Genomic DNA, 27,874 nt, shown 5'->3' with positions numbered 1-27,874 from the left:
AACAGATTCCTAATTGACTTTCGTGTCTGAGTGTCAGTGACCTGCTCATTGGTACCTTGTCATGACGTTCCGTTCCACATGCTGTGGATGTGTACTCTGATAGGGTGCTGACCATGGTTCACATCCATGACGGTGGGGTCCGTGTTCCTGACACACCTTGTTTTGTGTGTTGCAGTTCTGAGGAGCCCAAGACCAAGCTGCCCATCACAGTGTCCCAGTCTCTCAAACAGGCTCTGGAGAAACTGCGGGTATCCGAGACCAACGAAGCTGCCCAGAAAGGTACTGGTGTTTCAGCCAGCGCCTTCATTACTCCATTCAATCGCATCACATGCTTGACCCTTGCTCAAAGCGTTGTTAACATTTATGTCAGCTGCCAGATCTTAAATATTTCATTGTTTTCAAGCGAGTGTCAGTTTCACCTCCAGGGTAATCTGCCAAGCAGAAAATCTATGTGATGGTGTCGTTAGCGCTGGAGAACCCCGCTGTTGATTTTCAAGTCCACCCCACAGCTATAACCCTTCCCTCACTCTCTTTGCAGACAGTAATCTGGTGATCCCTGGAACCAGGTGCAAGAACTCAGGCTGCAAGACGGTATGATTGGGAATCCCATATATGCTTCAAGTTCTCAGCTATTATTTGGGTCATCATTTGAAAACCGGTGCGATACGGCCCAAATAAAGCCCTGATGTTAGACGACTTCTCTGTAACGCATTGGACTCCGGTCTAGGTTTGCCAGTTTGAATGACAGCAGTTCTTGGTTTGTTTCCTCAGTCTTACGCTGGTCCCGAGACAAACGCTGAGGCCTGTATCCATCACCCCGGGGCCCCTGTCTTCCATGAAGGGTACGACGGCTCTTCAGCTTTCAAAAATAACCAGTGCTAATCAAGGTGGCTTCTTTTCCCTTTTTGTTCGGATGGTTAACCTGATGTGTTTTCTTGTCTTTTCTAGGTATAAATACTGGAGCTGCTGCTGTATAAAAACCATCGACTTCAATGCCTTTCTGGATCAGAAGGGCTGCACCACTGGCAAACACACCTGGGTCCAGAAAAAGGTACTTCAGCCTTCCCACATCCTTCACTTTCTTCCCGTCTAGGGGTGATTTCTGCTTTGTTTCCACTGCCTTTCCCCAGGTGTAACTCAGCTGGACGGTCTGGGTCAGGTGTAGCTGGAGGGCGTTTCTACTGACGTTCAGCTGTACCTCAGCTACACCTCAGACAGCGCAGTTTCGTATCTCATACCCAGTGGGGTCAAGCTGTGCTGTGCGGAGGTGGGTCATTGAAAGCCGTGTGTTAAAGAGACTGTTTGGGGCAATTGCGGCTGTAAGCGAAGGCTGTGGTGAAAACTAACCAGAGTGACCAAACTTGTGACCAAACCGCGTTGTGACCAAACCGCATTAATAAGACTACTGACAGCCGTGTAAAGACCAAAAATAAAAACAGCCACTCATGCTTGTTCAACTTCGCCCATCTTCTCTTATTTGCATGTATTCAATCAATCCCACAATCCAACGTGACAGTTTATTGCCGCACTACTACTTCCTGGGTCAGCGATACCTGACACCATCTTTAACTACACCTCGCTCAGCTATACCTGGGAAAAGGCAGTGGAAACGAGGCATTATAGATCCAGTTATTCACAATACCACACACAGTGGAAACACAGTGGTAGATGCCCCAGTGCAAGCTCAGATGCCCCCCTTTTCTGTCATAGAACAAGAAGATGGTGGCGTGCCGGCATGATTGGCACCAGACGGGCAGCCAGGTGGTGATCACAGTGTATGCCAAGAATGCAGTGCAGGAGCAGTCGTACGTCGAGGCCAACCGTACCATGGTGGGTGGTTATTCCAAACGTTGTCAAATAAACAAACCTTACTGGATATGTAGAGTGTATTATAACTTAACATTGTAACATAACCAGTAATTGAATTCATTTTGCTAAGACAAAGTCAAATTTGGATAGATTGCCTTATCTGATTGCCCTTTACTGTAACATATAGAAATGGTACATCTCTTATTAAGTAAATGTGATGTTATAAAAGTATGGGTTTTTAGTGCCTTCTACAGCAGCCCTGTGTAATGTGGATCCTGAGCTCTCTCTTTCCTTTTGCTTTCTCAGCTGACCATTCACATCCAGTTTGACGGGGACAAAGTGTTTCACCAGGAACTTCATCTCTGGGGGGTCAGTATTCATCTCATAGGCTGACTTCTGTATCAATGTCTGTCTGCCTGCAAAGGCTGTACTGTTTTTAAAACAGTGTGATTTCCAAAAGGAGATTTTCAATACCTTTTTTAAGAACCTTATGCAGTTCGCTACCCATTTTGAGAATTAAGAATCCTAGACTCTGCAGATGTCCTAATACTGACCAGACACCAGCAAGCTGACACATATTCCCCAGCAAGAAAACCAGCCTAAAAGTTATTGCTAGTGCCACGCCAGGAGATCACCGCCTGTGTTCTTGTCTCCCCTGCAGGTGATCAGCGTGGAGCGCAGCGCTGTGAAAATGGTGCCCTCCAAGGTGGAGCTGACCCTGGGCAAGGCGGACGCCGTGTCCTGGGGCAAGCTGGAGGACCCGCGGGCGCGGGCGGAGCAAGCGAGCGAGAGCGTGGAGGAGAGCGGGCCCAGCGAGGAGGCCAGGCCTGTCTGGGACGACTCCGATGACGACATCAGTATCAGTGACTCTGATGAGGAGTACACGAAATAGCACCCCCGCTTTCCTTTGACCCCATTGTCTCCTTTCCATTACCTAATCTACACCCTTAACTAAATATACTGTAATTGCTAGAAATATCTTTTCCCACCCCATTTCTATACCGTCCAGCAATACCATTACAAGAGTCATTATTATTAACACAGTAACCTCAACTGCACGACTACATGAATAATTAATGACAACGACAGAAATACCAGTGCTGTGTGTCTGTAGCCAAGGATCTTTATACTGTTGTGCTTCTGTAAGCCTGAATGAATGACTGGACGGGCAATGTCCACATCGTACTGCATACCTCTGTTCACTGGAATTCTAAAAAAATATTTGTTGACTAGAACGCTGGCCTTGTTTGCAGTTATTTAAAAGGCTGCTTGCTCATAAACATTTAGAATACACTAGTAGCTAGTATAAATCTTTAATCGTTGAGATGTACTGGTTTGAAGACGATGGTGCCTGCTTACTTTTCACTTGCATAGAGATCCCAAGTTCATAGCGTCCAAATCAGTGGGTGTAACAGTTTTGGGGAAAATCAATTCTCATATCTTCTTTTAAGAGAGAGAGCTAAAAACTGACGCAAAAAAAATAATAAAATAAAATAAAAATATAAATCTAAAATGAGTGATCCTGAGTGCAAATGCGTGAGACCTGACATATCCGCAAGCCCGTGGGACTGTCCGTGCCAGACTGCTGGGTTCAGGGTGCGAAGTCGTGACGCTGTGACTGAAACCGTGTCTCGGAGGCACGTGACACAAGAGAACCCAACTTCATAGGAACTGAATGCAAACAAACGAGTGGACAAGTCTGCTTTCACACGATTCTGAACAAAACGATACGAATAGACGTGCAATAAACGATTCACGAGTAGGAAATCGATCATGACTGCATTACGGGACACGCCAACGCTTAATTTGAATAGTTTTGCTTATAGGCTACTTCACAAATTCCTGCATATAAATCATTCAGTAAACCTTTGCCAGTGTCCACTTTCTCCACTTACAATTTTTAACATACAATATATTATGACTGCACTTAGGTAAACAAATCACTTTGCTAGCCAGTTTAACGTCAACATTCAGGACTGAAGGACGTTAATCGACTGCAAACTAATTCCAAACCGTCTTGCAATATATTTATTGCATTGGAATTAACACAATATATTAAAAGCAATTAACAATTAAATACAAACGCTGTTCAAATATGTCTTTTTTGTCTTCTGTTATTTTTTTTGTGACAATATGTTTTCTTGTTACTGTTAATAAATAAAAAGGTTATGCATTAAGTCACGTTTAGTCATTATCTGAATCGGAATGCACTGTGCACGTCAAAAAAAAAAAGGGCTTGGACTGCCACTGAAGTGAGCAACGTTCATGATCACCCAATGACATTAGGATTTTCCTTCTGCTTCGGGAATCCCCGACTACAATCGCGAATCTCCATTGACTGTCCCGTCACTGGAATATCCCTGTCTCAGGATCTCCGACTCCACTCGTCTGCAGCCTCGTGAATTTCCGTAAACACTCGGCTTTTGTCGTACGGGAAGGGGCAAGCCTTCGCTGTGAATGATGCCGCTGGAAAGATGGCCGCTTTCGGGATGCTAAGTTGCGAACACCGGCCCCTGAAGCGGCCAAGACTTGGGCCTCCCGATGTTTATCCACAGGACCCCAAGCAGAAAGAGGTGAGGTGCAGGGAAACTGGCTTATTTGCCGATGGGGAGTGGACGCGGAACAGGGAGAATAACTGACCGGCTTGGGAAGGGAGCTTGCAGGATAGTCCGAGGATGAGGTGTGGGCCTGCTGTTGAGCTTCACTTAGAAACAATAACAATGCAAATTATACAAACCTTGTATTTCTAAATAAACTAAAAGCGTTTAAACTTAACAGTCTTAAACCAACAGCACTGGATTCAGTTACCATACAGTACCTTCCATTTCACGTCGCATCAGTGAGGGTAAACAGAAATAAACCTTGAATATAAATAATGTTTTATTTAGAATTGTTATAACATTTTAACTGTATCACAGAACACTTCCGTTGCATTAAACGTGTACTAAAAATAACAGCTGTAAGCTGTCTTAGCTGTTGCAATGCCCGATCTCTTGCGAAACGATGTAAACATATTCATTAATATTCACTGACGATGTAAAACAAATCCTAATTTACAAACGCATCCACGTAAATATTTATTAGCATGTCATTGTCTCATGTTTTTAAGCCATAGTCTAATTCATCAGAAAACCAAACAACTAAATTCTAGAGCCCATTACTGGTTTATAGAAGGTAAGCCTGACACAATTTTTATTTTAGCTTTGCCTAATAAACCTGAAGCCTACCATAATTCTGTATATGTGTAGCTGCCCCTGTAGTTTTAGATAACTTCATAATGTAATATAGACCCTAGAACATTGTTAGTATTACAAAAACACATGTCTTGCTTTCCTGAGGGTCAAGAGAGATTTAACTAAGCATTAGCATTCTCACTGCATCATACACCCAGACTGAGAAAGTGGCTAGCAGGTCAAAGACTACCTGCTTTTGTTTGATAAAGTTTAGTGCACCAGCATAGTGCCAGAACGTAAATGCAGCGTTTAAGGCAGAGAGCACCACCCTGCTCCACTCAAGCATATGTGGAGTAAAGGTGCCCACATTGATAGAATAAGCATTAATACACCAGTGGGGTGCAGAATGTGTTTTTGTATCTCCAGTGTAGCTCTTGAAACTTAACATTGTTTTTTTTCGTTTCCAGGATGAGTTGACAGCACTGAATGTGAAACAGGGGTTCAATAACCAGCCGGCAGTTTCGGGAGACGAACATGGCAGTGCGAAAAATGTCAACTTTAACCCCTCCAAGGTAAAAAAAAAGGCTCCCCATGCTTTATTGTGTGCGTGTCGCAGTGAGCGTGTAAATGTGCCATCAATGCTTTAGCTTTAATGACACCATGCCTGAATTAGATTACCAGGTTGTGTAATCTCCCTGTCCTGATTCTTTTGCATTGGATTTTTCTCTTTTGCAAATCTCAGTTGTTACCCAGATTCTCAGTGTGACCTCCTTTATATGTTCAGCATTTTGTTTCCTCTGCATTGTATTTTTTGGCTTGAACTGTTTTTAATATGAATCCTCTGAATTGCTGAACTAGGATTTCTTACCTTATTGCAGTAATAATGCCCATCTCATTCAAATGACCTCACTAGGCTTGGCATTCCTTGCTCAAAGTGCTTTGTTTGGCTTTTCTTGTTTGCAGATCAGTTCAAATTTCAGCAGCATTATTGCTGAGAAGCTGCGGTGTAACACATTCCCTGACACAGGCAAGAGGAAACCCCAGGTCAACCAGAAGGATAATTTCTGGCTGGTTACAGCAAGGTCCCAGAGCTCCATCAACAACTGGTTCACAGACCTAGCAGGAACTAAACCCCTCACACAGCTTGCTAAGAAGGTACAGGGATTCAGTTTGAATTGATTACTTGACCAGGGAAGAACCCATTTAGAGTAAAGAAACATGCACTAATCTCTTCTGTCACTTTTGACATTTTGACTGCTTTGTGTAGTGGGCTGGGTTCACAGAAACAGATCAGCACTAATCACTACAGACTATGTATCCTCCCACAATGTCTGTAGCTAAGCTGTAGTAAAGTATTTCAAGATTAGTGCTGATCAGGGTCTGTGTAACCAGCCTTGTTAGTGTATTTATTATTTTATTTTTTTTGCAAGGGCTTTGATTGCAATGCATGCAAAAATGTGGGCAGATTCCCACCTTCTCACTCTTGTTAACCTCTGTTTCATATCTTAGGTGCCGATATTCAGTAAGAAGGAGGAGGTGTTCGGCTATTTGGCAAAATACACTGTGCCAGTTATGCGGGCGGCCTGGCTAATCAAAATGACATGCGCGTACTACGCTGCCATCACTGAGACCAAAGTGAAGAAGAGGCATGTGATTGACCCCTGCATAGGTAATGTAAAGAAAAATGCATGTTTATGCAAACAGGAAAGGTACCCAATAAGCTTTGTTTACAAGACAACATTTGTAATATTTTAAGAGGTTCAGTTCTAGTTGGTTGATGCAAAAATATCCACTCCTGAAAAAATGGCATTGAATGAAATCCTTATAATTAAACATTTTGCTCATGGACTACCCAAGGGTATTACAGAGGGGTAGGTTTTGTATGAGGATACAATAATGTGTCATGACATTTTGGCATAAAAAAAGAATAATGGGGTGTTCTAGAAAGGACTGTATGATACTTTTCAGTGTACATTTTTCTGAAGGTCTCTCGCTGTCCCCTTGCAGAGTGGACACAAATAATCACCAAGTACCTCTGGGAGCAGCTCCAGAAAGTTGCTGAGTTTTACCGGCAGTCATCCAGCCAGGGCTGTGGGTCTCCACTACCGGCCACACCAGTGGAGGTGGAGACTGCAATGAAACAGTGGGAGTACAACGAGAAACTGGCCATGTTCATGTTCCAGGTGAGCGCAGCGCCCTCTGTGTGCAGACTGACACTATTGAATAGCTATAGTGATGCAGGTAACAAAATGACACTGAATTACACCTTACTTCTCATTTTTGTGTCCTTTATCTATTCATTATCGCCAGGTCTGTGGCTGTGAAAGCTGCTTTGGCCAGTTTAGCATTTGTTTTTCTTTGTAAGGCTGATATACTCTCCTTACAAAATATCTGTCAAAGTGCACTTGCTCTGTGTGTGAAAGTTCTTTCTCAGAATATATATTGTCTCTGTGCCTGGTGCTGACTGTTTCTGTTTTTTCTGTGTGTCTTTCAGGACGGCATGCTGGACAGACATGAGTTCCTGACCTGGGTTCTCGAGTGCTTTGAGAAGATCAGGCCTGGAGAGGACGAGCTACTGAAGCTGCTCCTGCCCCTCATGCTGCAGGTAACCGTGGGAAAACACTCAACCCGAATAAACTTAATATAGAAACAGCATGGAATAAAAAATGGAAAAGAACTGGAATTCTAATATAGGCAGTTTTAGTCCACCAGGTGGCAGCAAAATCTTTTTTGTAACTAGCAGGATTGCAGTAGACTTGCAGTACATCCACATCATTGGACCATTTCATGTTTATTTGCTGGATTGTTTAATGTTTGCAGTGCATTTTATAGTCCCAAGCAAAATAATAACGCCCCTTACCTTTCCTGTGTTTCTGCAGTACTCTGGCGAGTTTGTGCAGTCTGCCTACCTCTCGAGGCGGCTGGCCTATTTCTGTACTCGCCGGCTAGCGTTACTACTGAGTGATGGGAGTGTGGGACCAGGACCGGGAGGGCACCAGGCCCACGGGATCTCAGCACAGCCCGGGAACGCTCTGCCACAGACGCCAACCCCTCAACCTGCTGGGGGGAACCAGCCGCAAACTCCCTTCACTGACTTCTACATCTGCCCGCAGCATCGGCCTCTGGTCTTTGGACTTAGCTGCATGTTACAGGTGGGACTCCCTTGCCCAGTGCCTCATAAAAAGGCTATTACATTTTTCAACTAGCTAAATTAAAATGCCTGAGCCTGGATGCGATCTATCCCTGGATTGTGTCATTACAGACTATATATCCTCCCACAATGTCTGTATTGCTCAAAAGTGTTCTTTCTGTGTCCCTGGCTCTAGAGTATCGTGCTGTGCTGCCCCAGTGCTCTGGTGTGGCACTACTCCCTAATGGACAGCAGGAACAAGACTGGTTCGCCTTTGGACCTGCTGCCCATAGCACCGTCCAACCTGCCCATGCCAGGTGGGAACACGTCCTTTACACAGCAGGTCAGTCTTGCGGGATTATCAGATGGGAATGTGGCTGTGTGTGTTTTCATGGGTGTGTTGTGTGGGCTGTTTTTCACAGTATACCTGCCCTTATTTCCCAGGTCAGAGCAAAGGTTCGAGAAATTGAGGAGCAGATCAAAGAGCGTGGCCAGGCTGTGGAAGTCAGGTGGTCGTTCGATAAGTGCCAGGAAACCACAGCAGGTAAAGAGGGTCTTCTCAGGAGATATCCTCGTGTTGCGAGTTATAAAATCAGTGGAATCAAATTCAGTGCCACAGTAATGGGATGTAAAAGTGACACGTGCAGCAGTCATGGATGCCATGTTTTATTCTCATGTTAGGGTTCACGATTGGACGCGTCCTGCACACACTGGAGGTCCTGGACAGCCACAGCTTCGAGAAGTCTGACTTCAGCAACTCCCTGGACTCCCTCTACAACCGCATCTTTGGCGCGGGCCAGAGCAAAGACGGTCACGAGGTGAGACTGAGCTCTTTCACACATGTGGCATACTTCTATAGGGATAGGGATTGAAGCGATGGTTATACAACAGTATGCACAAGAAACATAATCCATAAATACAGTATTTTTGTGGTTTGAATTTTGTTCTCAAACTTAAAGCACTACAGCTTTGTTATAGCGCTATCAGATAATGGCAAGTAGTTGGATGGGATTTTAAAATAACTATGGTATAGTTCTACCATGTTTTCACAAAGGAACTTTGGGGTCGACAGTAATTAGTATTAGGAAATGAAGGGCTACCCTGCAAAATAAACCTTGCTCTGTTGATGATTAGTGACTTGTCCGCAGATGTCCCCGGATGATGACGCGGTGGTGACCCTGCTGTGCGAGTGGGCGGTGAGTTGCAAGCGGTCTGGGCGACATCGAGCCATGGTGGTGGCAAAACTCCTAGAGAAGAGGCAGGCTGAGATCGAGGCTGAGGTAAGCAGAGGCACCTCTCCTAGCTGGGAGCTCATTTCAACACCATGTCATGAAGCAAAAACAGCAAACCGTATCTGATGAACTGTGTCTGGGACCTCTCTATGAAGAAACACCAAATGGTTTATTCAGTGCAAGAAGTCAGTGAGACACTAATAGCATACCTTATGACTAGCAATGTAAGAATGTTGTATACAAACTGATATGCCAGATCAGTCATAACAAGTAGTAATACAGCAGTAGTTTGATTGAAGTTCTTCAGGCCAAATAGAACTGCTCTTTTGGTGGTAGTTTTACACTACAGTCCAATGTAATTGGTAACACTTGTGATGTACTTTAATTATATATAATTTGTGCTCCCTAGCTGTGTAATGGTTTTTGTGTATAGAGTTGTTGCACAGTGGTCTCTGTGTTTCTCCTTGTAGAGGTGTGGGGAGTCTGAAGTTGTGGACGAGAAGGGCTCTGTTTCCTCAGGATCGCTTTCTGCTGCTACCCTGCCAGTCTTCCAGGACGTCTTGTTGCAGTTCCTGGACACACAGGCTCCCACACTCAGTATGTTATCTAACGCAGAAGGTTTAAACCCATGGCTTGTGAAATTAAGACTAACTTTGGTTTCACTGTTAAGCGGCTGATGGTATGGCAAAAATATACAGTGTGTCTTTTATACCACTGTAATTCAGTCCTGATCTGAAGTCAATTCTTGTAAGTAGTTTTTAAAATGTATTTTGTGCTTTGTCTCTCTCTCTCTCTCTCTCTCTCTCTCTAGCTGAGCCAGGGAATGAGAGTGAGCGTGTGGAGTTCTCAAACCTGGTGCTCCTCTTCTGTGAACTCATCCGGCACGACGTTTTCTCGCACAACATCTACATGTGCACGCTGATCTCGAGAGGGGACCTGGCCTCTGACTCCCACCTTCCCCGCCCCCGCTCCCCCAGCGAGGAGCCCGCTGACGAGTCAGACCGCAAGGAGCAGGAGGCTGGAGCTGGGGGTGGGGGCAAGATGGAGGTACTGACTCGCAATGCCCGTGCTTAAAACGGACAGATTCTCCTGCCCTTTATTTCTATTCTGCAAATTAAAGTAGTATATCAAAAAATCTTTAAAATGAAAAGCCAGATCAACATGTCTCTTTATTTTACTTTTTTTTTTTCCTCCTGCCAGGATGCTGGCCTCTCAGAGTCAATGGAAATTGATCAGAACTCCAACGCCATTTTCGACGATGTAAGTTATTGCAGAGGTGTCAAAACAAGGTTAAGTGTCTATGTATTGGTAACAAGAATCAAGGCAATAACCCCCTATACAGAAGTTGTGCAAACACTTAACAGCAATGGGATTTAGCCAAACAGTTTTGGATGTACTTGATCCTGCATGATCCTCTTGCAAAGCATCTTCGTGATGTAGTCCTGTCCATTTGAAATTGAAGCCCTTCCTCCCCCCCCTATCAGAATTGATTCATATTACAATTCTTATGAAGGTGCAGGCTAATTTTATGCCTTGGTAACCCCTTTTGAGTCTAACTGGATCAGTCTGCTAGGATTCTTTGTTCTGTATACAGTGTTTTTTTCTGCAGATTCCTGAATGATGGTTTGTATCTCCCTCTCTCCCCCTTTTCATTCAGATGTTCTCTCCTCCGATGCACTGTGAGTCCAAGGGCAGCCCCTCCCCGGAGAAACCCAACTCAGAACAGGATGGGAAAACTCTGGCCAAGGACAAGGGCCCCGACCCGGCATTCCCCCTGGTGTACGAGCTGCCTCGGCACATCCAGTACGCAACGCACTTCCCCATCCCCCAGGTAAACGCTGCCAGCTTGAATTCCCAAGTACTATAAAAACCATCTAATCTGTAGTTTTGCTGTGTTGTATGCTGACTGCCGAAACTGCTCCACACTCAGTAGGACTTATATTCTTCTCATATTTGGAGTTGAGCTTTGTGCACAATTAATATGTGATACTGTGTTCGTGTGCACACAACCACCTTCCTCCAAATTTCAAACGTGTGGGTTTGAGACTTGCATTGGAGAATGGCTTAATAAATAATGGTCAGCCTAATAGAAACTCTAAACCCTGTCACAGCTGTTTTCATCATTCATATTTATGTGTTCCACTGAGCTCCTATTACCCATTTTATTCCTTACAGGAGGAGAGTGCCAGCCACGAGTGTAACCAGCGATTAGTGGTTCTATACGGTGTGGGGAAGCAGCGAGACGAAGCGCGGCACGCCATCAAGAAAATCACCAAAGATATCCTGAAGGTGCTGAACCGGAAAAGCACAGCAGAAACTGGTGAGTCGAGCTGTTTTTCACATGTAGGCACATTAGGCAAAGGAACTGAACCGTGTCACATGATTTTGTCTTATCATCTGCACAGAGCCTATAGCTGTTAGTTAGTGAGCCGTAAAACATGCAGAAGCAAAGATATTGTGTACCTGACTAGTCTGAACATCTGTAACCCAGGGTGCAGCTGTTTAAGGTTTTTTATAGAAGGAATAGAAAACAACTACTCATCACTCTACACCTGTAGTAATCCTTTGTCAGTAGAGGGCGTCCTTCACACACCCGCTTGGTAATTGAATTCAGAAGGTGGAGAGGCTCAGGCTTATAATTGGCAGGAATTTGAAACGCTGCCAGCAGATGTTACCGTTCAGGCTAGAGAGATAAATTGAGTGCTGATGATAGTAAACTGGACGGCTTATGAGATCCAGACTGGCAACCTGTTAACAATTTTCAGGAGACTTGTTTGCAGCTTGGGCCTGTCTGATCTCTAGTCTGGTAGCTGATCTCCTGCCGAGGCTGTGTTCAGGAGGACCCTTGGAGGGGGGTTGTCCTTGAAGTCTTTTATGCCCTTTTTCTAGTTTTGTTGTTCTCAGACCTATGGCAACTGGTTTTATCACAGATAATGTGTATTGACTCCAGCACAAATTGGATGATGAGTGGTGGTGTGTGTTTTTTTTTTTTAATTGACCAAATTAATGTCATGCATGCTCATTCTTGTGGTGTTTTGTGATTTGTTTTCTCTTGCAGGGGGTGAAGAAGGACAGAAGCGGAAGAGGAATAAGCCCGAAGCTTTCCCTACGGCGGAAGATATCTTCTCCAAATTCCAGCATCTCTCCCACTTCGACCAGCACCAGGTCACCTCTCAGGTAAGAGACACACACTTGCCCTCACCTTGGCTTCCCACTGCTTGCAGCCTGAATGTTCTGGGATGGGAGCTGTTTTTTTAAAGTTTCCTTGTTCTGTGTGCTTGGCAGGTGTCTCGAAATGTCCTGGAACAGATCACCAGCTTTGCCTTAGGGATGTCTTACCACCTGCCACTGGTCCAGCACATCCAGTTCATCTTCGACCTCATGGAATACTCCCTCAACATCAGTGGCCTCATTGACTTTGCCATTCAGGTACCTGGCCCTCTGCTTGTGAAAGGTCCTGGCCTGCCAGTGTCCCGCGGTCTAGCACTGGACAGCCCCCTGTGAGCTTAAAAAACATAAACCCCACACCCTTTGTTGTAAAACTACGAGTAGAAAATAGTTTCTGAAAATGCCTTTTATCAATGTAATGTCTAACCCTCGACAGTGCTAAATTTTGAAATACTGAAAGAAAACAAAGACAAACGTTTTGACCTGAAGTCTTCAGCGTCTTCAATGCTGAAATTAGTTGCGATTCATATTCTTATCGGTGGATGATGTGGGACAATACAAATGGAACCAGCACCTCAGGAACCCAGTGGTTTGTGTCTGATTGCCCTGCTCTGTCTCTCTCTCTCTCTCCTGGGCAGCTGCTGAACGAGCTAAGCCTGGTGGAGGCGGAGCTGCTGCTGAAGTCCTCCAGCCTGGTTGGCAGCTACACCACGGGGCTGTGCCTGTGTATCGTGGCCGTGCTTCGGAGGTACCACTCCTGCCTCATTCTCAACCCCGACCAGACGGCACAGGTCTTTGATGGGTGAGCCTTGCATCTCCTCTTCTTTATTGCACTTCACAGGCCCAACCTTTTCGTAAATCTGTATCCCAGTCTGATTCTGTCTGGGGAGTCCTGTGTGACCTGGTGTGTCAGTGAGTGATTACGCTGTGTGGCGCCCCCTGCAGGTTGCGCATTGTGGTGAAGCATGGAGTGAACCCTGCAGACTGCTCCTCGGCAGAGCGCTGCATCCTGGCCTACCTGTACGACCTCTACACCTCCTGCAGCCACCTCAAGAGCAAGTTCGGGGAGATCTTCAGGTAAACAAGGAAAGAGAGTCTGCAGAGAGAAAATATTCATTTCATTCAAGTCACTGCTTTCAGTATCATATGCACATTTTATCATTTTGTGTATTGATTTATTACGTTATTGTCACTGTTAAGGTTAGAACTCTGACATATCCAGTAGATTCAAGCATTAGCAAGTGTAAACTGTAACTAGCCATGTGTGTGTAAGTGCAGTATCTGATGTGTCTTTGTATCCGGACAGTGATTTCTGCTCAAAGGTGAAGAACTCCATATACTGCAACATTGACCCCTCAGACTCGAACATGCTGTGGGACCCTGAATTCATGATCGACACCATCGAGAATCCCTCGGCTCACAACTTCAGCCACTCCATGGCAGGCAAGATCCTGAACGACAACCCGGCCAACCGCTACAGCTTTGTGTGCAATGTGCTCATGTACGTGTGTGTGGGCCACCACGACCCAGAGAGGTAAACGCACTACAAAATGTTCAAGAGTTCTTTTGTCTCTTGATTTGCTTGAAATTATTAGTATGGTGTCTAGCTTAAGGGTAATTCAATTTTTAGTAATCAGGTTTTTTTTATTCCCATTAATTGCCGGTTTTTTGTTTTTCATAGTTGGAACTTTCCTGCTCAAACGCTTTTTTTTCTGCTTTTTTGGTTTTCATATTTAAAACACTCCTGCTGGGACACTGTACCTTTTCTGCTTTTCACATCAGAAATGTAATTTCTGATAATATGATTATCGATAATAAAGACTAAAGTAATTATTGGTAAAACCCTGATAATAGATTATTGTTCCGACCCTAGCATAACCCCTGCCGGTCTTTCGCTCTCGTTTTGTTTCCTGGACAGAGTGAATGACATTGGGATCCTGTGTGCAGAGCTCACTGCCTACTGTCGGTCCCTGAGTGCAGAGTGGCTGGGCGTACTCAAGGCCCTCTGTTGCTCCTCCAACAATGGAAACTGTGGCTTCAACGACCTGCTCTGCAACGTGGATGTAAGGACCCCTCTCAGGTCTCCAGAAATGTATACAAGGGAGAGAGGATGATGAGCAGATCAGAGCTTGCGAAAGGATGTTAAATCCCTTTTGTGTATTCTGTGATTGACAAACATTTTCTAGTGTTCTAAACCATTATGTCAAGGCACCCCCCCCCCCCCCCCTGTCCAGAATTGAATTTTGCTTTTGAGGAAACCAACCCCATATTTAGACAATTTTGAAGCAAATAGTTTAAGTCCAGGGGTTTCTGTCAGAATAAACCCGTGCTATTAATTCATAGAGAATCCAGTCTGCAATGCTCCAGGCAACCCAGCATCTTTAGAAAAACTGAATTCATCACAGATGCATTTTTCAAGCATGGATTGACTGGTGTGCAACTGTTAGGCAAAAATAAATGTTATTGGTATCTTTTTAATGAGGTAGCTGTCACAGAAAACTCCCAACAGAAATCATTTCTCTTCCCCCCCAATCCACTCAGGTGAGTGATCTCTCTTTCCATGACTCCCTGGCGACCTTTGTTGCAATCTTGATTGCCCGCCAGTGCCTGCTGTTGGAGGATCTGGTCCGCTGTGTGGCGATTCCTTCACTTCTCAATGCAGGTGAGTGCTGCTTCGTCCAGGTTCTGTACTAGAGGTTCTGACTTCCTTCTGGTACGGCTGGCCGAGGGTCTGACTCTCGTAAGCATAGGAATATGTACAGTGTACAGGTGCTTTTTATTTTTAAATGTTTAACAATAAGGCTAAAGGGATCTCTGCAGCTGAAAGAAGGAATCTAGCCTCTTTTTCTACTAGGTTTTTCTGAAGTGCTGAAATACGAGCTTGAAGTAGTTAGAGCAATAGTCAGGAGGGAAGGCAGCTTGGTACCAGGTTACAACAAGGCTCTGTATATTAGATGCTACTTTTAATGTCAGTTGGGGGCTGGTGATGGGCTTCCTTTGATCTTTGCCTCCAGAGACTGTTCCACTCCTGGGAGCTTTGTTCTGTAGCCACTGAGCTGTCAGGCCTGGGGATTGAAAGCATCTTTTCCTACCTTCGATATCAAGGACACACTGAAAGGAGGGTTAGTGTGAGATGGAGGTTTACTGAAAGGAGTTTGAGATGTTGCCAGATGTGCAGGGGCCTCCTTAGGACTTGAGAATAGGGGATCGGCGAAGGGTATCAAATACTGTGATCTGGTGTTCAGAACTGAACTAGTTATACCTCAAGACTTGGAAGCAGTGTTTTGTAGTTATTTTGGGACTGGTTTCTCTGAATCATGCTTTCTTTCTCTGTCTGTCTCTGTCTGTAGCCTGCAGTGAGCAGGATTCGGAGCCTGGTGCCAGGCTAACCTGCAGGATTCTCCTCCATCTCTTCAAAACCCCGCAGCGCAACCCCTGCCATCAGGACAGCAGCAAGTCAGGTACGCTTGGTGGTATATCAATTCCACCTGCTCCCAGTATTTTAATCAGTGCTGTGTAAGTAAACAAGCACCGTCTCCTCCTTCCCCTTTGTCTACAGATAAGCCCTCGGTTGGTATCCGGTCCTCCTGTGATCGACACCTACTGGCTGCTTCCCAGAACAGCATTGTGGTGGGAGCTGTCTTTGCAGTCCTGAAGGCAGTCTTCATGTTGGGTAAGCGTCACTGTGACAACCAGCTTCTTCTTTTTAATCCCTGTTCACCTTGATATTAAGTATTACCACTTACAAGGTATTTAAGTACAAACCAATGGTAATAAGTGTACACTGTCTTGTTTTTAAATATGTGTGCATATTTGGTTCTGTGACAGGGAAGCCTGATAATCTGATAAGAGGACACGTTTTTGATTGGGAGAGGGTAGGGTGGGAGAAAAAAAAAAAAAATAGTCGTTCCTTAACTTCAAGTTGCTCAGAATAACCCTTTAGAGACGTACAGGTTGGGGACCCTCCTGACTCTCGCCCTCCTTCCTTCCTCTCGCTAGGCGATGCTGAGTTGAAGGGCTCGGGGTTCTCTCACCCTGCGGGGCTCGATGACATTACGGAAGATGACCTGTGCTCCAAGAAGACAGGTGGTCGCTCGGTCTCTATAGAAACGGCTAGCTTGGATGCGTACGCCAAGTACGTGCTGAAGAGTATCTGCCAGCAGGTAGGGCTGTGGGGGGGCTAGCAAAGCCGAGTCCTGTTACTTTAACTTTTTTTCTTTTCTTCTTCATCCTTGTTTTTTCCATCTTTAAGCATGCCCTGTTTTATTATTATGTCGTTTCAAACTCTTGCTCCATCAATGACAAACTGTTCTATCAGTGGAGCCTTTCATTTAACAGTGCCTCAAGAGTAGGCCTTGCTTTTGTTCACAGATCCTTTTCTCTGGCTTTTGTCTTACTATTAAAAAGCAGTGATGCAGTGGTTACTGGGCTTGTGCGCACACACAGTTGCTCATCTCCTTCCATGGCTTTCCTTTTTTTACTCACTCTCCTTCCCTCTGACCTCTCTTGCTGAAGGAGTGGGTGGGGGAGCGCTGCCTCAAGTCTCTCTCGGAGGACAGCAGTGCTCTGCAGGACCCCGTCCTCGTCAACGTCCAGGCCCAGCGCCTCCTGCAGCTCATCTGCTATCCGCACCGGCAGCTGGACAGCGAGGAGGGGGATAACCCGCAGAGACAGAGGATCAAACGCATCCTGCAGGTCAGCTACAGCCTCAGGGAGAAGCCATCAAGTCCTTTCTGCAATGGAGTATAGATTTTTAAACATAACTTGAACCATGTGATGCATGGAATTGTGTGTCAGTCCATTCCAACTTACTTAAATATCGGGGGAATATATATATTTTTCCCCCGATATTTAAGTAAATTGGAATGGACTGACACGCAATTCCGTGCATCACATGGTTCAAGTTATTGTAGTATATAATGACTAGAATTTATTGACTTGAGCTTTTGTATTTTGCAACCCACCACATGGCTGAATCGAGGGAAGTGAAGCTTAGTGCATCAGTACAGGAGCCAGAGATTTATAAGGTTGAGCGGAGTCAGTCATCTTTCCAGGCTCGGGAAGCAGAAACATTAGCTGAGCCAGTGAATAGAGATCCTGTGGAGACTGAGCAAAGGGAATAGATATTGTGTGTTCCTTATTTCATTTTTACTAGTAGATTTATGTGTCTGCGCTGTAGCATAATTCACTGTAAAGATTTACAAGAAGTATATATATTTAAGAAAAGGGCTTTCTCTTAGTCCTGATTTAAATGCTGTTTCTCTGCTAGCAATGATGGAAATTGATCCTGGGATATAGTTATTGAGTGAGAGACAGGTAACAGCTGCAAGGTTAGAGGCAAGGGGAAGTAGGTTTAAAGGGTTGTATGAAATTTGTTCCGTGGCTCCATTCCATTTTGCTGAGATGGGAACTTTTTTCAATGTGCTTTTAAGCTACATTTGTGTCTCCTACAGAATATGGATCAGTGGACCATGAGACAATCCTCTTTGGAGCTCCAGCTCATGATCAAGCAGAGCACAGGCAGTGTAAGTCAGCCTGCACTGGGGGGTATGGAGGTGGTTTTGCAGGCTCAGGGAGTTTTGGATGTAGCCTGCTTTATAGTAAAACGTGAAGCAGGCACGGGCAAGGGAGTGACTCCTAGTGGCAAAACTCATTGCGTTACACCAGTGATGATACACATCAGTAGTTACTGTATTTTCCCATTTACTTGTTTGCATTTTTTTCAGACTAACATTCTTCCCTCTAGTGATGCATGCATGCTTCTGAAGGATTCCTGTAGCAGTGCTGGAAGTAAGACTCTTATTACACAGCAGTTTCACCCATTCCAGTTTTTTACAATAAGCTTGGTTGACCACAGTGTGCAGGTAACAATCTCAGGTGTGTCTTGTAAAGCCAGGAATGGATCAAACTGCTATGCAATGAGAGTCTTCTTTCCAGCTCTGTGTAGTAATTTCCTAAATGGAAATGCAATTGAATAATAATCTCAGTGGAATTGGTGCATTGGTATTTATTTATTTCTGTATGGTTGCTCCAGGAGTTGAACTCCCTGCTGGAGAACATTGCGAAGGCGACTATCGAAGTGTTCCAGAAGTCAGCCGAGATGAACTCCAGTAACCCCTCTGGGAACGGGTCTGCAGGGCTGGGCAGCATCGGCAGCGCGGTGACAAACAGCAGCAACGCCAGCAAGCTAAAGCCAGTCCTGAGGTGTGTAACTCTGCTCTGCCTGACTTCAGCACTGCTGCTCCCCTGTGTTAGACTAACATTGTAAAGTCCTCCCTCTGGCATTTGTTTTATCTACAGTGCAAGACAGATCGACTGAAGTGCAACAGAGATTGACTGCGCATATTTGTGGACATTCACGAGGACAAGACCATCACTAAGGTTTTAACCCCCCTGTCTGTTTTAATTTCACCCCCCACAGCTCGTCAGAACGCTCAGGAGTCTGGCTGGTGGCCCCTCTTATCGCCAAGCTAGCCACGTCTGTGCAGGGCCACGTGCTGAAGGCCGCGGGAGAGGAGTTGGAAAAAGGGCAGCACCTGGGCTCCTCGTCCCGCAAGGAGAGGGACCGGCAGAAACAGAAGAGGTGAGTGACTCACACAAACACAATAATCGCTGCTGACTCAAACACACATGACCATCATATCACGTGAATGTGTATCCACAGATGTGTAGTTTATCCACAGCTGTCCATATAATGTATGCATTTTCACAATCTACCGCAACTGTAGGATAAGTCCCCTGTGATGACTAGGCCTGTAATTAAGTATCTCTTTTTTTTTTTTTTTTTTTTTTGGTGCAATTCCAGCATGTCTCTGCTGAGCCAGCAGCCCTTCCTGTCTCTGGTGCTGACATGCCTGAAAGGGCAGGATGAGCAGAGAGAGGGGCTCCTCACCTCCCTCTACAGCCAGGTTCAGCAGGTAGGGACGGGCTCTTCAAATGATTGGCAGCATGTAGAGTTTAGACTCTAATTGTAGATGGCAATGATAACATTTGAGTTCTTGCTTTTCAGATTGTCACCAACTGGCGCGAGGACCAGTATCAGGATGACTGTAAAGCCAAACAGCTGATGCATGAAGCCTTGAAGCTGCGGCTCAACCTGGTGAGGAGGGGGGCTGGGCTGTACAGAGGAGGGGTTATTTTCTTGAGGCACAGCAAAATTAGTCCTGGTGTGTGCTTCACGGCTGAGGAGGAGAGTTTGGCTTAGATGTTGTATACATGTTTCAGACTTTAATGTTTACAGCCAGTTAGTGTTGTAAAGAACCATTTTGCATAGTGGTTCCAAAACTTTAGTTTTTTTTTTTCTTTAAGAAAGCGGATTGCTTTATTTTGTCCTGCAGGTTGGAGGGATGTTCGACACAGTCCAGCGCAGCACCCAGCAGACCACCGAGTGGGCCGTCCTTCTCCTGGACATCATCAGCAGCGGCACGGTCGACATGCAGTCCAACAAGTAGGGACAGCTTTCCCTCTCCACTCCCAGTCATGGGTCTCTCCTGCCTTCATTGTGTTGTGTATGCCCTGTGTGTGAGAGAGCGAGAGAGGGGGAGAGAGATATTAGACAATCCTTGCTTTTGGGTCAGAACCTTTCCCATGTGTAAGACGCTGGTGGAGAGCAATTAAATAACCCAATCCCCCTCCTCCTTGTGCAGGATGTGAGTAACACGCTGCAATCGCCCAAGTGGTGGGTGTCATGTTTTTCTTTGATGTTTGTAAATGCGAAGCACCTGTCCTGTTTTTTTCCTTCTCCATGCAGTAATTTGTTCCCTTGTTTCCTCTGTTTCTGATCGGCCTGTATTTCTGCCCCCCAGCACTGCTGAATCTCTGTCTTTGTCTTCCAGCGAGCTGTTCACCACAGTACTGGACATGCTCAGTGTTCTCATTAATGGCACGCTAGCGGCTGACATGTCCAGCATCTCTCAGGGCAGCATGGAGGAGAACAAGAGGGCCTACATGAACCTGGTCAAGAAACTCAGGGTAAGGCGTTGGTTAATGCTTTGCAATTAATTTCATGTCAAGGCTGGTAGCTGGTGTATGGTAGTCATTTTTTAATGACTACCATTTTTTAGAATGCAACATTTATTCACTTTCAAGGATGGAATACCATTTTGAGCACACACAGGTTTTTCTATGGGTTTAATTAGACAAACCCTTGTGCTTCAACACACCGTGCATCTTATGTAGAAGTTACCATTTTATGTTTGCAATTGTGTATTTCCTATATCTCCAGTGTGAGGCACACAGGGCTGTTTGCGTGAAAAAAATTTCTTTAGGTCATAAATGGTTCTTTAAAGATGTAATTGTTAATTATGGACTTCCGGGGACGTTAGAAATGTAGTTAGTTGGAGTGGGAGTCTGGATTTATAAACTGAATTTATTGAAATCCATGTTTTTCCTCTTGCTTTCCTCCCACCCCAATAGAAAGAGCTTGGGGACAGACAATCGGAGAGCCTGGAGAAGGTGCGTCAGCTGCTCCCCCTCCCCAAACAAACCCGGGACGTAATCACCTGCGAGCCCCAGGGCTCCCTCATTGACACCAAAGGGAACAAGATTGCCGGCTTTGACTCGCTCTTCAAGAAGGAGGTGAGATACAGTGTAGACATACAGCACCTTTCATCGCACTGTCACTCACCATTACTGTGCTTTACTGTAATTGCTTCATGATGTGTAAAAACTGAATCTCTCTTTTTCCGCCCCAGGGTTTGCAGGTGTCGACGAAACAGAAGATCTCCCCCTGGGACGTGTTCGAGGGTCTGAAGCACTCTGCGCCGCTGTCCTGGGGCTGGTTTGGGACGGTGCGTGTGGACCGCAAGGTGACCAAGTTCGAGGAGCAGCAGCGCCTCCTGCTCTATCACACCCACCTGAAGCCCAAACCACGCAGCTACTACCTGGAGCCCCTGCCCCTGCCCCCCGAGGAGGAGGAGCCCCCTACCCCCGTCCCGCCCGAGCCAGAGAAGAAACCCATCGAGGCTGTCAAGCCGGAGAAGATCGCCCCCACCAACACAGACTCCAGCAAGAAGAAACCAAGCAAGAAGAAGCGCAGCCAGTCCACCAGTAAGACAGAGGTGAGGAACAGCTTGATCTGCATACATCAACTAAAACCAGGAGTAAAATAGTAGACGTACATAAATGCAGATGTATTCACACATCTTGACACAATCAAGTAATTATGACATTTCTTTTTACCTCATTAGGATTATGGTGCAAACACACAACGTGGACTATCCTATGGGGGAGGGATGCCACCAGACCTTGTGCATGCCCAGCCAGGGCACCCCTTCAACAGGATGGGGTACGTGCAACCCCCTATGGGGATGTACACACAGAACCAGCCTCTGCCAGCAGGTAACTTCTCAGGAACTTTTCTAAATAGTCTATTTGCAAATCTGTTTACAAGAGGCAGTGTCTCTTGGTTGGTTGCAGTGTGTATCAGGTGTGTGTTAACAAGGCTTCTTGGACTATTGGATTCACTGAGACAGTGTAGCCATTAGCAGGGGCTCATTGTTTTTGATGCTTTTAACAGTCTTCATGCAGTTTCATGTCTGTTCTGCCATGACATGCTTTTCCCTGGCGCTCCTTAACAGGCCTGTTTTATATGGAAGTAGCCCTCACAGGACATCGAGTGCTGTGCCTGTTTGGTCCTCCTCCCTGACTTCAGGTAAACAGCTGTCCTCCAGCGCCATTCAGCATTGTTCAGTTCATAATCGTGTATTGTTATGACTTTAAAACAGCTGCCACGGTGTTTCGCGGTTTCAGAGCAAAATGAATCGGCACAGGAGACTTGGAAAGGAGCTTTTATATTTATAGGCTTTCTCAACATGTGGCGACCAAAGGGAGTTTTTTTATAGGCTTTCTCAACATGTGGCGACCAAAGGGAGTTTCGAGGAGTGGGGGGGCAGGGAGCTGTCTGTTTTGAACGTTATATTCTGGTCACAGGAATGTAGTCTCTTTTTAAAGCCAAAAGATCTGCTAAAAATAGCCCCTCTTCCCATTCTCTACAAATAAAGCCTTCATTTTGATTGTAAAATGTCAGGTTTAACAGACAATCTTGGTCCTAGTTGTTTCCACCTTCCAGTCTAAACTAAAATGACTGTTCTCTCATAACTAGTAGGCCCTTAACAGCACAGAGTAGTGGTCAGGTTGTGTGCTCATAGCTCCTATTGTCCCATTCTCATCATAATAGTAAAGATGGCTCCCGGCTACAGCGTATAATTTTTAAAAGCCTCTGTGGGATTATTTATTCATGGCTTCCTTGACAGTATAGGGCTACTAAGACTGTAGACGGTATATATCTAGTTCTGAAAAATATCTGTATAACCCTCAGACTTCCTTTCTGCCAGCACTTTATAGTTTTTAAATTGGTGTCATGCAGCAAAAGCACATCTGCGTGATCTGAACTCTACCAGACAAGGGCATTGAAGCTGTGAATTGTTGATGACCCTGCAGAGTGAAAATTACATGGCAGCCACGATGGAAAATATGTATGTTTGACTTGAACATCATGTCTACATGGAACTCCTGCAATACATTGGTTGTTGCAGGGGCTGGTGTGGGGATAAGAGATGTGTTCAGTCAGGATGCTAATAATTTACTGTGCTGTTTCAGTCTGCAGCTAGATTAAAAGAAAATAGAGATTAGCATTATTATGAACGTCTTTACAAGGGAAACAGTGGAGACTGCCTCTCCTAAAATCCGACTGTGGGATAGTAAATCATACACGGAGGTGATGTAGTGAAAGGTAAAGCATAAGATAGGCACCTGCTTAGTGTCACGATACATCATTTCAGGTCAGTACAGATATTCTGAAAGGGAGAAAACTATTTTTGCAGCGTAACACACAAGCAAAAACTGAGTTGCATGTGAAGTAGTTAATTTATCCGAAAAGTTGACCAGTTTTGTATCCTTAACATTTGTTCTCTAATAAATTAGCTTTTGCCGTTGCTTCAGACTGGGTCCCCCTGATGTAAAATCTGAGGACAGCTGTGGGCTCCTGTGTAAGAGCTAAAGTAATGAATGTGGTTTTTGCCAGGAGGCCCCCGGTTGGACACGACGTATCGCCCCTCCCGCACCGTTTCTATGGGGAAGTTGATGCCAAACCGCCCGCCCTACCCTGGGATGATGCCAGGCATGCCGGGGACGATGGCTGGGATGATGGGACTGGATCAGCAGCAGTACAAAATGGGACCTTACAAGCAGCCCCCTATGGCACAGGGACAAATTCTGCGGCAGCAACTGCAGGCTAAACTGGTAAGACCAGGGGTCAACGGGCTATGAGCAGGGAGCAAGATTAGTGTTTTGGGGTTCGTGCTGGATGACTGTGTTAGATATTGTGGGCAAGTGATTAGTTTGGAGAGAAATAAGCAATGTTTGACTAGTGGGTAGAGCAGAGGGACTGGGAGTCTATTTGCACAGCTGGTAAGAACAGACTAGTCGGTAGAGAACATGGGGATGTTGTGGTTTGTTGGAGAGAGATAGATAAATAATGCATAGGTTGCAATGTCGTAGAGTCAGTGTGAGATGGGTTAATGGGTATTAAAGCTGGTGTTATGTTCCTTTGTTCCACAGCAGAGCCAGGGCATGTTGGGGCAGCAGGTGCGACAGATGGCTCCTAATCCCCCCTATGGGGGGATGCAACCTTCACAGGTGAGTTCTGATTTTGATTGCATTGGGCATGTTTTACTGTATTACAACTTTCATATTTCTGTCTCTTCCAATCTATATAATGAATTATTTTCCAGAATATGTCCCAAGGATATACCACCTATGGCTCTCACATGGGGATGCAGCAGCACCCCTCCCAGACAACTGGAATGGTTCCTCCCACTTACAGCAGCCAGCCCTTCCAGGGTGGACACCCAGGTGCAAACCCAGCCATGGTGGACCCCCTTAGGCAGATGCAACAGAGGCCGAGCGGCTACGTTCATCAGCAGGCTCCGGGTTACGGGCACCCAATCCAGAACACACAGAGGTCAGTTACTTTGGCAATGGAGAACCATAACCTGCTATTTGGTTTTCTGTGGTTGGGAGAATAGTGTTTGCAAAATGCCTGTTTTGCTGGTACCATTTTAAACCAAAAAAGTACCATCTGTTCATTTTCAGAGACTGACCCCTGTGTTGTTCACTGATCTTTTGCAGGTTTTCCCATCCACCCATCCAGCAGACACCCATGATGCCCGGAATGGCTCATATAACCAACCAGGGCGTACACGCAGGAATAAGGTCGACGCAGATGCTGGCAGAGCAGCAGCAGCAGCAGCAGCAGCAGCAGCAACAATACCTGAGACAGCAGCAGGCTTTGAGGGTGAGAATCCCTGTTCGTTTTAGATAAATCGTTTGAGCCGTGCAGGTCTGTTGCTCAGATGTTGAGGCTCACTGATTTTAGTTTTGGTATGTTGTGCGCATATAACCAGCGCAACTTGGTTGCATACAGTTTGCCCAGTGTATGTGGTTAACTCTTTCATACATGACATGGAAAATAGCTGAAAAAAAGTAGTTTTAGACACGTAATAAATTGCTTTATATGGGGGGGGGAGGAATGGCATCTTCATATGAGGTCATCATGCATTTCTGTCTTTCATATGTCCCCATATCCATCTCAATATGAGGTTGCCATGCATGAAAGGGTTAAGGTTCTTATGTTGTGTGTTTTTGAATGCATCTTCTTATAGGCCTCTTGTACCTGGGCAGTAACTAGCAGGCTATTGCTGTAGCACCTGATGAGTAACATCCTATCCCCTGTCGGCTCTCTTGCATTGTGGTCAAGACGCTTATTTGCGGTGCTCTGGGTTGCCCAGCCTCTGCCCTGCTACACCAGGTTAAAACAAAGCACTTGTATTCATTACATTTTGTATTTGTTGTATTTGCCTTCTAGCAGCAGCAGCAGCAGGTTCAGCAGCAGCAGCAGCAGGTTCAGCAGCAGCAGCAGCAGGTTCAGCAGCAGGTTCAGCAGCAGCAGCAGCAGCAGCAGCAGGTTCAGCAGCAGCAGCAGGTTCAGCAGCAGCAGCAGCAGCAGCAGCAGCAGCAGCAGGTTCAGCAGCACCAGCAGCAGCAGCAGGTTCAGCAGCACCAGCAGCAGCAGCAGGTTCAGCAGCACCAGCAGCAGCAGCAGGTTCAGCAGCAGCAGCAGCAGGTTCAGCAGCAGCAGCAGCAGGTTCAGCAGCAGGTTCAGCAGCAGCAGCAGGTTCAGCAGCAGGTTCAGCAGCAGCAGCAGCAGGTTCAGCAGCAGCAGCAGCAGCAGGTATCCGCCGCTCAACCCCCAGCACAGGCACAGCCACAGGCTCTGGGAATGCAGCCTCTGCCGCCCCAGCAACCCATGGTAAGGGATTCTGCACAGTGTTAGGAGTTAGGACATGTGCTCCCTTATTTAGCAGACAGTCAATTTAAGTGGGGTAGCTGGGGAATAATCCAGCCTCTTGCGATGTGCTTGTTATGTAAGAATCACTCGCCTTCTAAAGGCATCTAAAGATGCAACTGCACAATAAACATACACACTGTGCTCCCTTGTTTTGCTTTTTGACTTCCACACAGAGTAGGATAAGCTGTCCTGTTTTTTTTTTTTTTAAAGTTAATTTTAGAAGGTTTTGTTTCCAGGGATGATGGCTAAAGTGGAAGTTGTCCATGTCATATCAAGAGAACCCCTTGTACAATTGATGAGGATTTTGCTAAAGAGATGTATTGTCCAACTGTATGTGTTGCACTTAAGTTTTACATAGGCATACAGTGGAATTATAGCTGTGGCAGGAGATGCATTTTTTAAATTGAAATTAATAAATATGATTGGAAAATTGTAAGTTTAACAGAAATGAAAACAATTAAAAAGAATAGTGCCTGCTTTTAAAAAGCACCCTGTTCTGTAAACAGGGATACAAGTGTGTCTAACCAGCACAGCTTTTGAAGATGCTGGTTGGCTTATTGAGAACACACTCTGTTCACAGGCCACTTTCAACAAGCTCTGAAACACATTCTCATGAGTGAGGCTGGCAGCCTCTGTCCAGTAGCTTGCCTGTGAGCCTGCATAAAAAACAGCAGCAGCTATCTGTCTGTTTTAAGCAGAGTCTCCCTGCCACTGAGCCACCTCGTGGTTTGAGCTATGTGCTGGTCAGGGCTCCACAGCCTCCTCATGCTTTGGTGATTCTTTCACAGGGTGCCCAGTGTGGGCCAGGTACCTCCTATAAATAAAGGGATTTACGAAGCAGAAGCCTTTTAAAAATGCAGACCGTTATTATAGTATGGGAAAGAGAATTCTAAAACCAGCAGAGCAGTAAACCAATGTCGCGTGTGCCCTGAAGTATTTATTTATTATTGTGTTGTACAGTTCCCCAGGCAGGGCATGCAGCAGACACAGCAGCAACAACAGACGGCAGCGCTGGTGCGACAGCTTCAACAGCAGCTCTCAAGTAAGGACCTGATCTCCCTTCCTCACTCTGTGTTTTATATTCTCTCCTCCCCTCTCCTGTTAAAATATACATTCGTGATATTACTGTGTAACCTATCTTTTATTTTTGTATTCTCCTCCAACAGATACTCAGCCCCAACAGAACACTACCACATATTACTGATCCTGGGGGTTCTTGGGAAGGTGTGTGTGTGGCAGGGGATAAGAAAGCAAAAGAAAAAAGAACATGAGTGCAACACAGAGCTGAAGCTGCTGCCACTGCTGCAACCAGGGGGCCCTTTTGGACAGCATTGTTCTCTGTGCCAAGGATGACTTTGCTGGAGGTCACCAGCAGGGCTGACTTTCAGTCGGCCTGCACAGGCTCTGTAGGATATAAGCTCTGTTCAGCCACATGCATTGAGAAACGGGTTAGGGCTGGAGAAAGGAGGAGGGTGGAGATTAATTATGCTGTCGGTTTGGAGGACACACTGGAGTTCTGTGTTCCTGTTTCTCTCCTGTAGACACACAGAGACATGTTTGTTCATGATTATTGCTGGTCTCTACTGACTCCATTTGGAACAAGGACTTTTATTTTGTGGTGTTTTCTCCAAGAAGAGTCCTGCTGTGGAATAACAATCAAAGGAGTTTTGTGGAGGAGAATATGGAATTTGTGTATAAAATAAACAACAAAATTATAATAATGCAATTTTTTTATTTCAATTTGTACAATTCTTTTTTTTTCCTTATTAAAATCATGTCTGAGTTTTTCAGTCTTTTGATATCTGTAAATCATATTAAATATATCCACAGCATCACATTTGCATTTATAAGTGTGTTTGGAAGCATAACTCCGTCTAGTCCAAGTATAATCGACAGTCATCTTATTTTTAGTACGGAGAAACTTATACCAGCATTGGTTAGCTTGCAAATTGAATACCGAGACTAAAGTCTATTTTGTGTGAGATATGATTTCAACAGATTGAATGCATGTGGG

General features: G+C 45.4%; 2 protein-coding genes across 5 annotated transcripts; both read left to right on the top strand.

Moving 5' to 3' along the window:
* The first annotated feature begins 113 nt into the window (after positions 1–113).
* Positions 114–3,044, top strand: LOC121295859 (cysteine and histidine-rich domain-containing protein 1-like). Its single transcript, XM_041220960.1, has 7 exons — positions 114–279; positions 539–591; positions 772–842; positions 949–1,051; positions 1,711–1,830; positions 2,116–2,178; positions 2,471–3,044. Exons 1-7 carry the CDS (start codon positions 114–116, stop codon positions 2,699–2,701), a joined length of 807 nt encoding a protein of 268 aa, XP_041076894.1. The 3' UTR covers positions 2,702–3,044.
* A 1,208-nt stretch (positions 3,045–4,252) lies between these two features.
* LOC121295413 (mediator of RNA polymerase II transcription subunit 12) lies at positions 4,253–27,692 on the top strand. 4 transcript variants are annotated; one of them, XM_041219991.1, is made up of 44 exons: positions 4,253–4,382; positions 5,450–5,554; positions 5,946–6,137; positions 6,492–6,651; positions 6,990–7,165; positions 7,477–7,587; positions 7,862–8,134; positions 8,309–8,455; positions 8,557–8,656; positions 8,794–8,930; positions 9,261–9,392; positions 9,815–9,941; positions 10,156–10,391; positions 10,545–10,604; positions 11,002–11,175; positions 11,520–11,664; positions 12,403–12,521; positions 12,630–12,773; positions 13,151–13,314; positions 13,458–13,589; positions 13,819–14,046; positions 14,431–14,575; positions 15,054–15,174; positions 15,863–15,973; positions 16,072–16,185; positions 16,512–16,675; positions 17,028–17,207; positions 17,966–18,037; positions 18,547–18,716; positions 18,934–19,095; positions 19,318–19,429; positions 19,522–19,611; positions 19,850–19,959; positions 20,348–20,483; positions 20,928–21,089; positions 21,206–21,571; positions 21,701–21,851; positions 23,536–23,753; positions 24,072–24,149; positions 24,245–24,474; positions 24,642–24,741; positions 25,477–25,821; positions 26,821–26,902; positions 27,027–27,692. In XM_041219991.1, the coding sequence occupies exons 1-44, from the start codon at positions 4,284–4,286 to the stop codon at positions 27,062–27,064; spliced, it is 6,618 nt and encodes a 2,205-aa protein (XP_041075925.1). In that variant the 5' UTR covers positions 4,253–4,283; the 3' UTR covers positions 27,065–27,692. The 4 variants fall into 4 exon arrangements, with proteins under 4 accessions (XP_041075925.1, XP_041075922.1, XP_041075924.1 ...); XM_041219988.1 differs by lacking the exons at positions 24,072–24,149; positions 24,245–24,474; positions 24,642–24,741; ... (1 more) ...; positions 26,821–26,902; positions 27,027–27,692 and adding an exon at positions 22,091–22,164 and having other exon boundaries at positions 23,536–23,620; XM_041219990.1 differs by lacking the exons at positions 24,072–24,149; positions 24,245–24,474; positions 24,642–24,741; ... (1 more) ...; positions 26,821–26,902; positions 27,027–27,692 and adding an exon at positions 22,091–22,164 and having other exon boundaries at positions 23,539–23,556.
* The last annotated feature ends 182 nt before the right edge of the window (positions 27,693–27,874 follow it).

This window comes from Polyodon spathula, chromosome 20, assembly GCF_017654505.1.
Source record: "Polyodon spathula isolate WHYD16114869_AA chromosome 20, ASM1765450v1, whole genome shotgun sequence".
NCBI classification, from domain to species: Eukaryota; Metazoa; Chordata; class Actinopteri; order Acipenseriformes; family Polyodontidae; genus Polyodon; species Polyodon spathula.
Note: the sequence above shows the minus strand (reverse complement) of the source record. Positions and strands in the feature narration are given on the sequence as shown.